At 48.4% G+C, this 15,721-nt stretch overlaps 1 protein-coding gene across 1 annotated transcript in view; it reads right to left on the bottom strand.

Annotated features, from left to right (window-relative positions):
• LOC135306179 (zinc finger protein 850-like) overlaps positions 1-5,341 on the bottom strand; it is a gene marked incomplete at its 5' end in the record, with an annotated part of 412,436 nt that extends 407,095 nt beyond the window's left edge. Inside the window, 1 exon segment of the mRNA XM_064429767.1 lies at positions 5,194-5,341. Coding sequence (XP_064285837.1) covers positions 5,194-5,341 — 148 coding nt within the window.
• Between the last annotated feature and the right edge of the window lie 10,380 nt (positions 5,342-15,721).

A 15,721-nucleotide genomic window follows, 5' to 3' on the forward strand; every position in this document is an offset into this window, starting at 1 on the left:
GCCCCTGTGATGACACACAGCCCCTTTGTGATGACACAGCCCTCATTATGATATTACACATCCTACCCTGGGATGTCACACAGCCATTCTGTGATGTCACATCCCCTCTGTGATGTCACACAGATACCCTGTGATGGCAGAACCTATTCTATGATGTCACAGCACCTACTCGATGATGTCACAGGCAACTCATTGATGACACACTACTTCTCTGTGATGTCACAGCCTGCTCTGTGATGTCGCAAAGCCCCTTCATGATATCACAGGGCCAATGATGGGATATCACTCTGTGATACCGTAAAGCTGCTCTGTGATGTCACAGAAGATTCCGTGATGTCACAAAGTCACCATGTGATGTCACAGTCTGTTCTGTGATGTCACATCTGGCTCTATGATGTTACTCACGCACTCTGTGATTTCACAACCCACTCTCTGATATCACAGAGCCACTTTGCGTGATGGCAGAGGCTACTCCATGGCCTCATACCCTACTCTATGACATTGCAGACAGCTCTGTGATGTCACAACACCCTCAGTAATGTCACAAAAACCTCTCTGTGATACCATATTGCCACTCTGTAGTGTCACAGCACACACTGTGACCATACAGCCTGCTCTATGATGTCATACAGCGATGTCATGATGTCACAGCCTGCTCTGTGATGTCACACAGTTACCCCTCTTTGATGCTGTAGTTGCTCAATGACCTCACACAACAAACTCTGTGATGTCACAACCCCCTCAGTGATGTCACACAGCCCACTCTGTGCTGTCACACAGCCCCTTGCTGACATCACAGCTGCTCTGTGCCTCTGTGACACAGCCACAGAGGTGCCGCTGTGACACAGCCCCCTCGGGGACATCCCCCAGCCCCTGCCAGTGCTGAGCCCCTGTCAGCTCTGGCTGTGCCCTGCTGGTGTCCCTGAGCTGCCCTGGCAGTGCCCCAGCCCTGCTGGGCTGTGCACAGGAGCTGCTCCTGGCCAGAGCTGTCTCTCTGCAGCGCTGCCCTTGCCAGGAGCTGCCTCTGGGCCAGGAGCCCGGCCCAGCTCAGCAGCACAGACACAGCACAAGGACTTTAATCACCCTCTGGGGCTTTGGTGCTCTTTGCATCAGACTCAGTCCCTCAGAGTATCCTCAAAGAACTTCTCAAGAACTCCAAATCAGATTCAAACTTCAAACTTTCTTTAACTTCTAATGGGTCCCAAGGAGGGACACAACTCATGTGAATGTGTCCCCAGGTTCCAGGTAGAGCAGAACACTGCAGGCAGTGATGACAGCTGGAGACAAACAAGGCAAAGGTGTCTCTTGTGCTGAGCAAACCTGGATGTGTTTCAGGAATGCAAAGGGCCAAGGCCTGAGCCCCAGCCCCTGGCAAGGCAGATCCTGTCCCTCCCTCCTTGCTCAGGGCTCTTCCCGGGATGGGCTCTGGCATGTGGGGATGTGCAATGCCAAGGGCAGCACCATGGGGCGGCCCCTGCCAGGCTGCTGAGCAGGGACAAGGAGGCAATGAGGCCCCAGGCGTGGAAGGGTCACTTGTCTCCTGCTCCTGGCTCAGGCCCAGGGCGAGCAGCCATGGCCAAAGTGCTGCCCAAGTTGGCTCTGTCAGGGCCTTGCAGCTGCTGCCCATCCCTGTGCCCTGTGCAGCCCAGGCTGTCCTACGGTGTCCCTGCCCTGCGCCTCTGTCCCTGCAGGCTGTCGTCATCCCCCGGCTGCCCCACCTGGCTGGCCCCTTCCTTTGCTGACATCTCTGCCTCCTGCCTGCCTCTGCCTGCCCACACAAAGCCTTGGGCTGCTCCAGACTCCTTCTGCACCCTGCCTTGGGGGAGGAAATTCCTTTCTCTTCATGTCTGGTCCTCCCCAGCTGCCCTTGTGTTGTGTTCCACTGCAGTAAGCAGCAAAACGACTCCCCCAGACCCCAGAGTCTCAGACCTCAGGCAGGCATCGATGACCAACAGGGAAAGGAAGGCAACAGGATGGGTCTTGGTTTAGCAAAGCCCAGGATCCTTTTTTGTGCCAGGTACCAAGACAAGAAATGAAGGGGGAGAGGGAGTGGTGGCTTGTCATGGGTTTTATATGACAGGGTAGGGGTGGAATTTAGGGTCGGAGTCCAATAGCAGAAGGAGCAGGGCACTGCAAAGGAGTGGATCGGGGAGGACCACCAATGGAAAAATGTGTGGCGGGGACTTTGCAGTAGAATTTGAACCAACGAGGTTACAGAAAAGGAAAAATGTTCTGTGGCCACTCCTTATTTGACCAGATGGGGTGGAGTGTCTTTTCCTGGGTTTGCAGAGGCGTGCCCCACAGGGTGGAGGGGCCGAATCCTCTTTAAATCACGCCCCTCACCCGATGCTGTCTGTCTGGGTAGAATGCCTGCTTCCTGGGGCCAGGGAACTCCACACCCTTGGTGCCATTATTTCTTTCTCTGGGTGTTTTATACAATGAAGAAAAACTCCAGCCTCTCTGAAACCACCCTTCAATCCCTCTCGGGCTGCTCCTGTTCTGTCCTCAGTCTCCACACCACTGAGCCCAGAGCCACCCCCTTCTTCCAGCTGGTTATGCGATGAGGTGTCCAAACCCCATCTTGGGAGATTTTTGGTTACTTTCCAAGGTCTGTGAAAATGGAAAAATAGTGATCATCATTATTTTGTCCCACATCTTGCAGTAAAAGAGCAGGAGTCAATATCACTCAACTGAATGAGGGTGGATTTACATTTCTTAGAAGGAAAAATATTTTACAATGATGACAGTGGCAAAAAACTGCAACTGTTTTTCCAGAGAACTGGATTCCCCATCACAGGAATCACAGGAATTGTCCAAGAGCAGGAGCTTTGTGCAACCTGATCCAGTGAAACCCTCTCATCCCCAAGGACAGAATTGCTGTCATGGGGGTTCTCTGATGTGCTGGGTGCCCTCACAACGCTTCTGGCCAGAATGTCTGCTGAGGGCAGCCAGGCTGCTGCAGGGGCAGTGACCTCACAGCCATCACCATGGCAGCCCTGTGCCCTGGGCCTGGCTCTCCCCTTTCCTCTGCCCCTGCCTTGTCTCTGCTGGCATGAAGAGTTTTGTCATTCATATCTTGTCCCCAAGGTGCAGGGGCCAATGGCTTCCCAGGCAGGCTCCTGGAGCAGAAGTGGCTTTTCAGAGCCCAGGCAGAAATGAGCCCTGAGGCAGCAGCTCTGCAGTGCTGGCCACCAGGCCGGGCTGCCAAGGGAGGCTTCTGGCCATGGCCTGCAAGCAGCTGCTGCTGCCAAGGAGCCTTTGGCGCCTCAGGCTCTGCCTGGCACAGCTCCCAGCACGGCACTCTGCCCTTGTGCCCGAGCCCTTCCCTGTGCTGGGGCTGGCCTGGGGCTTTTCCTGCAGCGGGACCTGCCCTGCTGATGGCACAGGAAAGGCAGTTCCTGCTGGAGCAGGAGGCTCTGCCTGCAATGGGCTCCAACAACTCCAGCAAGGCCCCGTTGACATCAAAATTGCTTCCTAGATCACTATATGCTAATAATTGTTATAGCTCCTATACTGTGGAGTAAATAACTCTTTTTTAAAATTTAATCTGTGCTGTAAACAAACCGTTCTGTCTAATCATGATCAGAATCAATCAGAGCTGTATTTTTATCAATTTATCTAGTATTCCATCGATAATCCTGTGGGACAAATTGCATTAAGGTTCAATTCTACCTGTGTAATCTTTTACAGCTTTGACAAAGTCTGGGGCTGGGATTGGATCCAGCCACTCCCACTCTCCTCTAATAAAATAAATTTTGGAAGTCTAGGGGTCCTGCAGGGGTTTGAGGATCCATGGTGTCTGTTGGGTGTCATTTCTCCATCTCATGACTCATCAGGAGTTTCTCCAAAAAAGAAATAAAGCTTTTGCCTGAAGCTCCCACTGTGCCCATGACTGGAGCCCCTGTGAGTGTCTGGGACATCCCAGCTCATTGGCAGCCTGGGGACTCCTGGGATGTCACCGTGGAGCCCCCGTGAGTGCCTGTGACAGATGGGTGCCTTTGCAGCCCAAGGTGCCCTGGGATGTCACCATGGAATGGCTGTGACTGCCTCTGAGCACAGGGCTCTTTACCATCCCCAGAAACCCCTGGGAGGTGTCCATGGAGCCCCTGTCTCTGCCTGTGACATTCCAGCTCTTGAACAGCCTGGAGAGTCTTGGAAAGTCCCCATGGAACCCCTCTGAGAGCCTGTGACAAATCTGATCCTTAGTGGGCAACCACCACCAGGCCCCTGTTGCTATGGTCAGTTTCCATGGCATCCATCATCAGGCCCCTGTTCCCCCAGATCCACAGAATTGGCTGAGCTGGGAGGGACCCATCAGGATCCTGGAGTCCAACTGCTGGCCCTGCACAGGACACCCCAACAATGCCAGCCTGGGCCTGGCAGTGCTGTCCAAATGCTGCTGGAGCTCAGAGAGCCCTGGAGCTGGGAGCCTTCCCTGGGGAGCCTGGGCAGTGCCCCAGCAGCCTCTGGGCAAAAACCTTTTCCTGAGATCCAACCTCAGCCTGCCGGGACTCAGCTACAGCCGTTCCCTCCAGTCCTGTCCCTGGGCACCAGAGGGAAGAGGTTCCCACAGCCCCAGCCAGGGACCTGCTCCCAAGGCTGCTGGCATGGCCACCAGGGCTTGGTTTCCACCGGCTGAGGTTTAGGACTTCGGGTCCCCAATGTCCTGCTCCTGCTAAAACCGCGCTGCCCTCACTGCCCTCCTGCCTCCCATGGAAGGAACAAAAGGCAAAGATCCTGGGCTGGGATAAGAACAATTTATCGGGAATAGCAACAAGACAAAGAACAAACAGCAACAGAAACAATATCGATAACAGCAAGGAATAAGAGAAAGGATTTGCAGGAAAAGCTACATTACCACTGACTGCCTCTACCCAACCATGTTTATCCTCGCTCCCGGGAAGGATACCCTTCTCTTCAGGGAGACAGGGAGTCTCTTTCGTGCTCCTAGCACTGACTAGAGATGGGAGTGAATGTAATGACAGGGCCATGGCCTGACCCTCATGTTAGGCCCACATCATGTCGTTGGCAAGGGCAGGAAAAGGTACAGGTGTCTTCCCAGCATGTATCACAGGGACCATTGATCACCAGGGCTCTTCCCAACGTGGGTCTTACAGTGGGGGATGAAGCTGCAACTGGGCATGAAGCTCTTCCTGCAACTACGGCATTTGCAGAGCTTCCCTTACTGGTGCCTCCGTTGGTGTTGGGTCAAGTGAGAGCTCTGGGTGAAGCTCTTCCCACACTGGGGACACTCGTAGGGCCTCTCCCCACTGTGGATGCGCCGGTGGGTGATGAGGGTCGAGTTGTGCTTGAAGCCCTTCCTGCAGTCGGGGCAGCGAAATGGCTTCTCCTTGGTGTGAGTCTGCTCATGCAGGAGGAGATTGGAGCTGGTGGGAAACTGACACGATCCGTCCTAAGGACGTGATTCGTGAAGGTTCTTTTTCACTGATCTCAGGGTGCAAAAAACTGACACGACAAGGGGATTTGCAGTAAAATCAAAATACATGTACTTTTATTAAATAGCCATAGAGAAGATGCGTTAGAGAGAAGGGGAAAGAAGAAAGGGAAAAGAATAAGGAAAAGAAAAAGAAGAGAGGGAGGGCAAGGAGGTATATAGCTACCAGACGTGCGGATGACAAAGTCCCTCGAAGTCCGGTCGACGAAGAGCCTGTCGTCTTCACGTCAGGGGAGATCTCAAAGGTATCAGTCAGGTCTAACCTTTTTTATAGTCCTTTTGAAATGGGGGAAGGGGACCCATTTCAAAATAATCTACAAGGAGTCCATCAGTAGTCCATCAGGAGCAGGTGTCGTCAGCAGCAGATGTCGTAGGCAAGAACCATTGTCTTCTCGGTCCAGTGGTCGCTTGCAAAACTTGCTTTGGTCCCCACGCATACCTTCCCTCACCCAACGGTGGGGATTTCAGTCTCAGTCCTTTTGGGAAGAAGAGGGGAGCTTTTCCATGTAGGGGTCGCATGTCTCAGTCCTTGAGGGAGAACCTTCTCCCATCTCAGTCCATCTGTCACGGTGGTTGATGTACGGTGAATGGAGGGTCCTTTTGTGGTGACCCCCGGGAAGGTCATTCCAGAGAGAAAGTCCAGCCAAGTCAGAAGGGCGGAGAAATTCCAGCACTAGCGTTGCTAGGTGATGCAGGCGAAGGAGAGCACACTGCCCCTTCTCGGGTGCAGTGTTCCATGAGTTGAGCAAACACACCCGTAGGCAATAATCTGGCTTGATGGACCAGACAGACCTGGATTTTCAGAACAGGATCTTTTCCTTTCCCCGGTGGTCTTGGCTTTCATGACGATCGAGAGGCAAAAAATGAGGGAAGTTTTGGACAGACACTCACACGACCCCGTGACTCACGATTGTCTTGAAAGGGTCTTCATCAGCAGGTCTCAAGTCTCCTTCACGCTGGTAGCATACCTCAGAAAACAGGGACAGTATGACAGAGAGAGAGGAAAAGAGAAGGAAAGATAAGAAGAAATAAAAGAAGGGCGATAAAGAGAAGCAATTAGCAAAACAAAATCAAAACAATTTTTTAGCAAATAATTAAATAATAATTGAAAATTATCAAAATAATATTATAGCTTGAATAATTGGAACAAACTCACAAATTATTATAATGACATTATAGCTTAAATAATTTGAAAAATCACAAATGGTAATAATCAAATCAAATAATCAAAATAAAATCACAAATGGCCAAAAGTAAAAGCAATAATTAAGTAATAAAATGAATATAAATTTAACAAAATCACAAGATGGAAGGTAATGGTTTTTCAAAACACATCTACTGATTCATAATCGCCTTGTGTCAATTGTCTTGGGGACGTCCATAGTAAAAAGGACATCAGCCAAATTGTGTGCATTAATTATGGACGTCAGTCTTGTTAACCGTTTCATCATTCTCCAATTCATGACAAACAAGATTGCTGACAAAACAAAACCAATTGAAACCAGGATCAAAAGGACAACAATAGGATGACACATGGTGTTCAGGACACTTGTGGCAGTTGGTGACCACCCAAAAAGAGTATCCCACCACTTGTGTTCAGCATCTCTCTTTACTCTTTCCATGACACGATGTATTTGTTTTACATTGTGATGAACAGTTACCAGGGTCTTCTGCCCATCTTTCTTGATCTTTCTCAGAATCTCAGCCAGGTCCTGGTGGAGCAGCAACTGCCTTACCAAAGTGAGGTTCATCCCAATTGGAGTAGGTATCAATTTGTGAATCAGGGTGTAATTGGATTGCAAAAGCTGGTGAGAGGTAACTGGAGCTACATAAGAAAAATCATATCCTACAATTCTGGTAAAATTACAAGTGCAGAAATTTGAATGATTCCTAGTATCCACTACTACATTTTCTACAAATACAAGATCACAGGCAGTTCTAAAGCATGCACATCCATTGCCTATGTATATGAGAACTGTTTCAGAAGTCTCATTAGGATGTATTTCAAAGTGACAGATATTCTGCTCTGTGTCCAGACAGATATCCTGGGCTATGATTGCATTGCTTTCACAGATGAACCCTTGTTGTTCACGGACAATACAAGATTCCAGATTGACAGTTTGCCATTTGTTGTTAATCTGACGGGCCCATTCCCTATGCTCCGAAGGATAGAGAATAGCTCCATCATGATTTATCCCTAATGCTATAATAGGAAAAACCAAATGCACTGAAGCACTGCGTATGGTTAACACAAAAGCCGTGGCCACGTTTGAAATGGGGTCATAAGTGAAATTTACCAAATTCCACCAGGATTGGAATTCTCTTTCAAAGTCAGTAGCACTGTCCCAGATTATTTTTCAAATTTCAGTGGGAAAAGTGCCTTCTTCACCTTCTTTTATAATTGAGGCAGCAACTGACTGCATCCACAATTGAGCCCGAACACAGCTGAGAGCCAAGGAAACATTATTTTGTGTGGCATTGAGTGCATCAATCACCAATTTGTGGTTGTTTACATTTACCTTTTCCCAATTTGGTAGTATGTTTGATAGCAGCCACTGATGTGTTAAGGATGATTGCAGTGGTTGCTGTAATTTGGTCAGATTTTTACTTGTAGCAGCCAATTTGTTCATTATTATTTAATTTACTTGTTAAGTGTAATGTTATCACTTTGTGTTACCATAAAGGGAAGGGAAAACATTATATTTGTTGTACAATGCTAGTGTTATCATGGTTTCTCAGGTCTCCATGTCCCACGGAGTTCTTCTGTAAAAATAAGCACAACAGAATCTACTACGAAGAGGCAGAAAGAGTTAGAACAATGGGGTTGTCAGAGAGGTTTTTAACACCAGTGGTACTTCCCCTACAATAGGGGGTGGTCCACCAAAAAGAGGTTGTCCAGGGTAATGTGCTGGGTTCTTGAAATCATCTGGTCCGTGTAGTGAAGGAAATATGCTTGGAGCTGTCGGGCAAAAAGCAGTGATTTTAGGACACCCATGTGCCCCCCATCTGTCGTAAGGGGTGTGAGAAGTCCATTCAATCCCTTCACCTTTTGCCCAATCCTGCGCACTTTTGACAGTAAAGTGAGAAACATTATCAGATTGAATTTCCTGTGGGCTTAGGAAAATTCCAAACCATCCCTGTATTGCTTTAACGGTATTATTTCCTGTAGTTCTTTTAAAAGCATTGGCCTGAAACAACACAAATACAAGTGCGGCATAGGACTTGATGTTAATACAGACAAGAAAATAATTCTGTCCCTCACACTGGAAAATACTACAAACGGTTAACAGTTCCTCTGCCTGAGCACTGCCTTCTCCCTCTCTGTTAGCAGAAGCAGGGAAGAAGGGAGGGGTTGCTTTAATCACAGAGGCAAGCTTGTTTTGGCTGCTACCCAAGCTCTCAGTTTCTTGTATTGCTAAGTTTTTTTCTACTTCTATGAGAGTTAAGCCAACCACGGACAAACCTCTTTCCCAGGTAGAGTGTCTTCTCTCAGCATCTTTGAAACCATGGGAATAAAAACCAACAGGCCTTGTCGGACCCTCGGGACCCCGCTGCTCAATGTGTACTGACAATCCTGAGGAGGCAAATCCCCACTCTACCTGAAAGGGATCTGTAGGATGGATAGGGTCCAGTGCTTGGTGAGCTGTTGCTTCAAAAATCAGCGATTGCAGTGCTTTCTCTTGAGAAAGACTCCAATCCCATTTTATCCCTTTTCTCGGCAAGTCATAAGAGGGAACAAATGGGTTATTCTGGTTAGTAAGAAGTTTATCTGGTGTTTCTATAGGGGACATAGCTGCTATGGGTTTTTGAGGGAAAATTGCTATAGGTTTAAGTGTTTCTGTAAACCTTTGAATTAAAGAGGTCATAATTTTAGACTTTACAGGTGATTGCATTGGTGACTCATAGCTTGTAGTTGGTTTTCTTTCATGCATTATTTGCAAGCAGGCAGATTTTGAATGTTTTCCAGGAGTTGGTTAGGGGTACCAGCTATGGTTAAAAGGTTTCCCCTTTCCGAGGGGTTAAGCCCCTCTGTCCAATAAGCTGCATGCTGAGTTAGGGACCATGGGATATGTCTGTCTCCCGTTGTTAAGAACACTCCATGTCCCGCGTACTCACCAGCTTCTTGTTCAGAAAAATGTGTTTGATCTCTCCCAGTGAGAGATACTTGACATATGTGTTTTGTTTTGGTTTTGTGGGGGAGAAGCTCGTATTGCTTTGCAAGTTTTGTTAATTCAGTAACAGTGTATGGGATTTCTTTAGTGATTATATGTGGGTCAAAATCCTCATCATTAATATAGTTGCATTCTGTTTTAATTTGAGGTTTCATGCTATTGCAACAACAGTGTTCCCCAAAATTTTTCATCAGAACTAATTCTTTTTGGGGGTAATTTTGATTAAGGTGAGAAGTTTCCTTCTCCTCTGTTTCTTTTGAGGAATCAAAGTTCTGTGAATTTTTAACATGCACCTCTCTCAAGGCAGCCCGTAATAAATTATTTTCATTTCTTTCTTCATCTAATTGTTTTTGCTAAACTTCAACTAAGTTTTGAAGGGAGACTATTATAGCATTTTCCTCACTTCTTCGCTTAGAGCGAGTTTCTATGGCTGCTGTGAGGCAGGCTCCCAAAACTGAGCAGAGGATGGTTTTATCTTTACCAAGTTTAAATTTTGTTTCATGTTGCAGAGAACATATTCTACCAACAACATTTTCTAAATTAAACCAATTGCTCTTTGCCCAGGCCTCTCCGCCTGGTGAAGGTTTTGCATTGTGTTTAGCAAGTAGTGTGTAAAAATCAGTTTTTGCCTTGGCACCAAAATCTTCATTCATCTTGTGAAGGGACTAGGGACCACAACAGGGAGGTGTTTTCGGTTACACAATCACACACTGTGTTTTCCCTTCACTCAACGTTTTCCCTGGGTGGCTGAAGAGACAGAGTCAATCTGGGAGGCCCTGCTTAGTTTCTTCAAGGTGTCTCTTCCTTCCCAGACAGTTAAACACACACACACAGTTGAAGAGACAGTATCAATCTGGGAGGCCCTGCTTAGTTTCTTCAAGGTGTCTCTTCCTTCCCAGACAGTTAAACACTCTTAGAACAGAAACAGTTTTTTTCCCCCTTTTGCACCAAGACATCTTTTGTGATATTCTGGAGACAGAACCCTCAAAAAGAGTTTGGTGAATGCTTTTTCCGCCTTGGTTCGTGCAGTATGCGGGAAATTCGAATCACAGCCCTGGCTTTCTAAATCCGTTCAACCCCTTTCGGGAAAATTGACGGTTTCGGTGTGGCTGCCGTGAAACGTCCTTCCCCTGTTACAAACTACACGTAACCTGCAGACTCCTCTGTCCCCAGAACCCAAGATCCGTGACGCCAATTTATGACACGATCTGTCCTAAGGACGTGATTCGTGAAGGTTCTTTTTCACTGATCTCAGGGTGCAAAAACTGACACGACAAGGGGATTTGCAGTAAAATCAAAATACATGTACTTTTATTAAATAGCCACAGAAAAGATGCGTTAGAGAGAAGGGGAATGAAGAAAAGGGGAAAGAATAAGGAAAAGAAAAAGAAGAGAGGGAGGGCAAGGAGGTATATAGCTACCAGACGTGCGGATGACAAAGTCTCTCGAAGTCTGGTCGACGAAGAGCCTGTCGTCTTCACGTCAGGGGAGATCTCGAAAGGTATCAGTCAGGTCTAACCTTTTTTATAGTCCTTTTGAAATGGGGGAAGGGGACCCATTTCAAAATAGTCTATTGATAAAGGGTACAAAGAGTCCATCAGTAGTCCATCAGGAACAGGCGTCGTTAGCAGCAGATGTCGTAGGCAGGAACCATTGTCTTCTCGGTCCAGTGGTCGCTTGCAAAACTTGCTTTGGTCCCCACGCATACCTTCCCTCACCCAACGGTGGGGATTTCAGTCTCAGTCCTTTTGGGAAGAAAAGGGGAACTTTTCCATGTAGGGGTCGCATGTCTCAGTCCTTGAGGGAGAAACGTTCTCCCATCTCAGTCCATCTGTCACGGTGGTTGATGTACGGTGAATGGAGGGTCCTTTTGTGGTGACCCCCGGGAAGGTCATTGCAGAGAGAAAGTCCAGCCAAGTCAGAAGGGTGGAGAAATTCCAGCACTAGCGTTGCTAGGTGATGCAGGCAAAGGAGAGCACACTGCCCCTTCTCGGGTGTAGTGTTCCATGAGTTGAGCAAACACACCCGTAGGCAATAATCTGGCTTGATGGACCAGACAGACCTGGATTTTCAGAACAGGATCTTTTCCTTTCCCCGGTGGTCTTGGCTTTCATGACGATCGAGAGGCAAAAAATGAGGGAAGTTTCAGACAGATTCTCACAATTGGCAACATTCACATTATTACTTACTGCTTGGTTAAGGAACAACATGGGGAAAAAAAGCAAGAAACAAAATTCAGTCAATCAAATGAGAAACATTCTGAGAATTATATGTGTGTGTGTGTGTGTGTGTGTGTGTGTGTGTGTGTGTGTGTGTGTGTTTAGGTGCATTTGAGAAAGGGACAGAAAGGACAAGGATCAGAAGGAATACGGCCTAAAAGCTTAACAGCACTGGAGCTGAGCAGTGGTTAAACTGGAGCCTCCAGGAGTGGGGCTCTTGGCCCAGGATCCATGGCTGCTCAGTCATGCTGCCAGTGCAGCAAGCTTGAGAGCGCGCTGGCTCTGCGAGGCCCCACTCAGAGGGAGGTTGCTGCTGGCACCTCTGGGCTCCAGGAGAGCCCCAAGGGCCTCCTTTGGGAGCGCTGTTCGTGGGCCACAGGCGAGGGGCCTCAGCCATCAACGCTTCATCGTGGCCGCACCGTGGGTCAGCAGCCTGGCTCTGAGAGTGGGAGAAGGAGGATGTCATGCCATTGAGGCAGGAAAAGCGGTTTCCAAGGCAGTTCACAGGACACCCCAGGAGCTCGTCAGACAGCACAAATGCCTGGGAGCGCTCGGTGTCTCTGGGAAGCTCAAGAGGAGCTGGGCCCAGGGGCTGCTCAGCAAGGCCCAGGCCTGACAAGCGTTTCTCAGGTCACCGTGTGGCCGGACAAGGCTGGGGCCATTCACCACCACAATCTGAAGCACGAGGTTTTGATGTAGGGTAAAAAGGCATGGCCCAGTGGAAGTGGGCTGTGTCCTCAGGCCTGTGGGAGAATCACAATGCAGATCCTTGTGCTACTGATTCCATCTCTCCCATTTTTCTGAGTTCTTGGTGGCAAGGTCATTTAGGTCACACAGCTCTCTGAAGCTTTCTGCACAATGAATTAAAGTGAGATTACACATCCCAGATTGTGTTCTGTTACAGTTTAACTGATTGATTTAAGAAATTTCTGGAGCAGAAAACTTGCTTCCTCAGATATTTACTGTGTGTGGCACCAAGCACAGAGGAGAGATTTAATGTCAAAGGCATGGCCCAGGCAATGCTCTTTTGACATGTTCTGCCCTGAGCTTTCCTGAGGAAGATCTGAAAGGTTCGATGTCACTGGCACAAGCTCCTGCAGTGGCTGCTGGCCAGCAGAGCAGGGCTGGCAGCTGTGCAACAAGTGTTGCCACAAGCAGCAACTCAGCCAGGGCAGCAAATCAAGAGCTGGGATGGAGCTGATCTGAAGGCCAAACCTCCTTAGCTCCTAAAAGAGCTGGAACAGTTCCTCATTCCAATGAGGTGCAGTGTTGGACACAGCTCTGTGTGAGCACTGGACACAAGTTGCTCCCACTGAGTGCTGTGATGGTTTCTGCAGGAGCTCTGGGCTCCTGTGTGTGCTGGACACAGTGAGGAGAGAAGGAGGCATGTGCACTGACACACCTTTACCTTGAGCATGACCCAGCCTGGACCAAACACACTGCAAGCTTTCCCCTTTGGCCCATGTCTCAAAATGTCAGGTCAGCTGTTGGACGACTCAGGTTGGTTTGGTGTCAAGGAATTCCCCTCAGAAATACTGGGTTTGTCTTCCTCTGTGCCTTCCCCTCAGCAGCCTTGGGGCTGCTCCTGTGTGAAGCCATGTGTCTCACACAGTTTGGGAGAACTTAATACAGGACACTCTGCAATGAGTCGTCTCCTCTAAAGTGTTCCAACAATCCCCTTCCAGTAACAGGAAATTAATACTAATAGATGAAAGTGGAAAAAAATTGCAACAGTTTATTAAGAAGTGGAATAGCTGAAAAGCAAGCAAAAAAGCCAGTGAGTACTAGATATCAAACTGCCAGACCTCACCGTCCCCCTGCTGGGACAAAGACCCAGAATGCCGGAGGAGAATCCCCCCTGGACACGCGTTACAAGGTGGTGCTGGGTTCTCCCTCGGGAAGAACAGGAGCTGTCACGGAGCAGCTCCAGCAGCAGATGAAAGCTCCATGCTTGTCCAGCGTCGACTTTCTCCCAGAGGCAGAGCTCTGTGGAGCGGTCACGGCAGGTGAAGCAGCTGGGCTGGAGCCCCTCGGTGTCTTTTCTCCCCGGCGTGGCTCAGCTCACGCTCTCGGGCTGGGAGCGGGGCTGCTCCACTCCTGCCGGCACCATGTCCCTGGGCTTGGACAGTTTTCTGCCAGGAGAGCCCAGCATGCTGTTACACAGATCTCTCATAAAGGCCCAAACCAACTCCAAACACTCTGCCTACAGCAGCGTTTCACAAAGGGCTGCAGAAATCCAGGACAGCTGCAAGTGAGTGTCAGACGGCTTTTGTCTTGTTCCTGACCGCAGAATTCTTGATGATCTGATCCAATTGTATTCAGATGTAACACAGGAGCTGTGTTTTTTTATTGAAATATTTCATGAGGAGTAACAAGCCTTGGGAGCATGAGGTACAGGTCTGACGTGTGAAAGCATGAGCATATCCTCCAAAGTCACCAGTTTAATTGTCCATTTTATTACCCTTGTATTTATTCCACACTAATAAGCAAACTCAAGCTTTGCTTGGATATAAAAGAGGCACGGCATACCCTACGGTCTCTTGCAGGGTCCCCAGGGCTGGCAGTGACAAAGCAGGCAGTCTGCTTCATTGGGAATCACTGCAGATCTGCATCACAATGTGTTTTTAAGTAGCATGGTATTATTAAGATCTCCTTTTCTGCACGAGATACAAAAAGGAGGTTCTGAAATTATTTCCATGCAAGCAGGCAGTAAAGAACTGACCCAGCTATCCTAACAAAGCTTTGGCTTTGGCAATTGCACTCTTCCCATTCCTCTTTTGACGCAGACACTCCAGGTTTTCCCCACACCCCTGCAAGGCTGGCAATCCCTGTTTCCCATTTACTGTTCTTCCCTAGAGCAAGTACAGTGGCTGCTTTGAAACTAAAAGCCCTGAGATCTGGGCATCTTGAAGGAGCATGAAATGCTAATTAAGTGTTCCCATTGGCAATACCCAGGTCTGCACTTCCCAGAGCTCTGAAGCAGCAGCAGGAGGGCCATGCATCATTCCTGTTGGTGGATGTTCATGTTTCTGGTGCAAGAGCAATGCCTTTGAGGAGGGACAAAAATGCCCCTATCCAAACAATGGCTGTGGAAGGAGATGTGAAGTTTCACTGCCTTTTTTAGGATATTTTAGAAAGATCTAAGAGAGTACTGTGGCATGGAGCAGGTCCCTAATTTTGTCTCCAGAGAAATCCCCAAAGGACACATCTGCTCTGCTGGTGATGGCAACCCCATAAGCTTGTGGACTTGTTTTCCCTGCAACATGCCACCCTGCCTGGGCTTTACTAGGCCAGGACTAGACCCATAGCTATGCCAACACATGCAGCCACGTGACACAGAGTCAGACAGAGTTCTCCTTCAGAAAACTCAATTAACACATTCACATGCAGTTTCTTCTAGAACATCAGAAGCTGGCAGCCATGAGGACTTTGCTGTCAAAAGGTTACAGTTTGCACTGGGCCCAGAAGTATTTTTCCCTAAGGCAAAACAAATTGAAATGTGAAGTTTAAATCTTCAAATGACTATGAAAGGAAACTGTAGAATAATTTCTGGAAAGGCAGCATTGTCAATGATCATGCAGCCCACCAAGAGCTGGAGCGGAATCCAGAATTGCTTGTTCCAGCTATGCAGGAATTCATTACCCTGGCAAGCACTGGTCCATGGGAACAAATGATCCCATAGCCCTGGGCAGAAGGGCACCCAGGCTGGAGTGGAAATAGATTTGAGGAATCCTTGTCACTTGCTATTGGCCTCACAGCCCACTCACCCCTTGGCAAGCAAGTTGCAAAAGACACTGTTGGACTGCTGTCCTGGGTAAATCTACATACAGACAACTATTCCAAAGCAGGGCATCTTTTCCCAGTGAAATACACAT

The sequence above is a fragment of the Passer domesticus genome, chromosome 8 (genome assembly GCF_036417665.1).
Source record: "Passer domesticus isolate bPasDom1 chromosome 8, bPasDom1.hap1, whole genome shotgun sequence".
Classification (NCBI taxonomy): Eukaryota; Metazoa; Chordata; class Aves; order Passeriformes; family Passeridae; genus Passer; species Passer domesticus.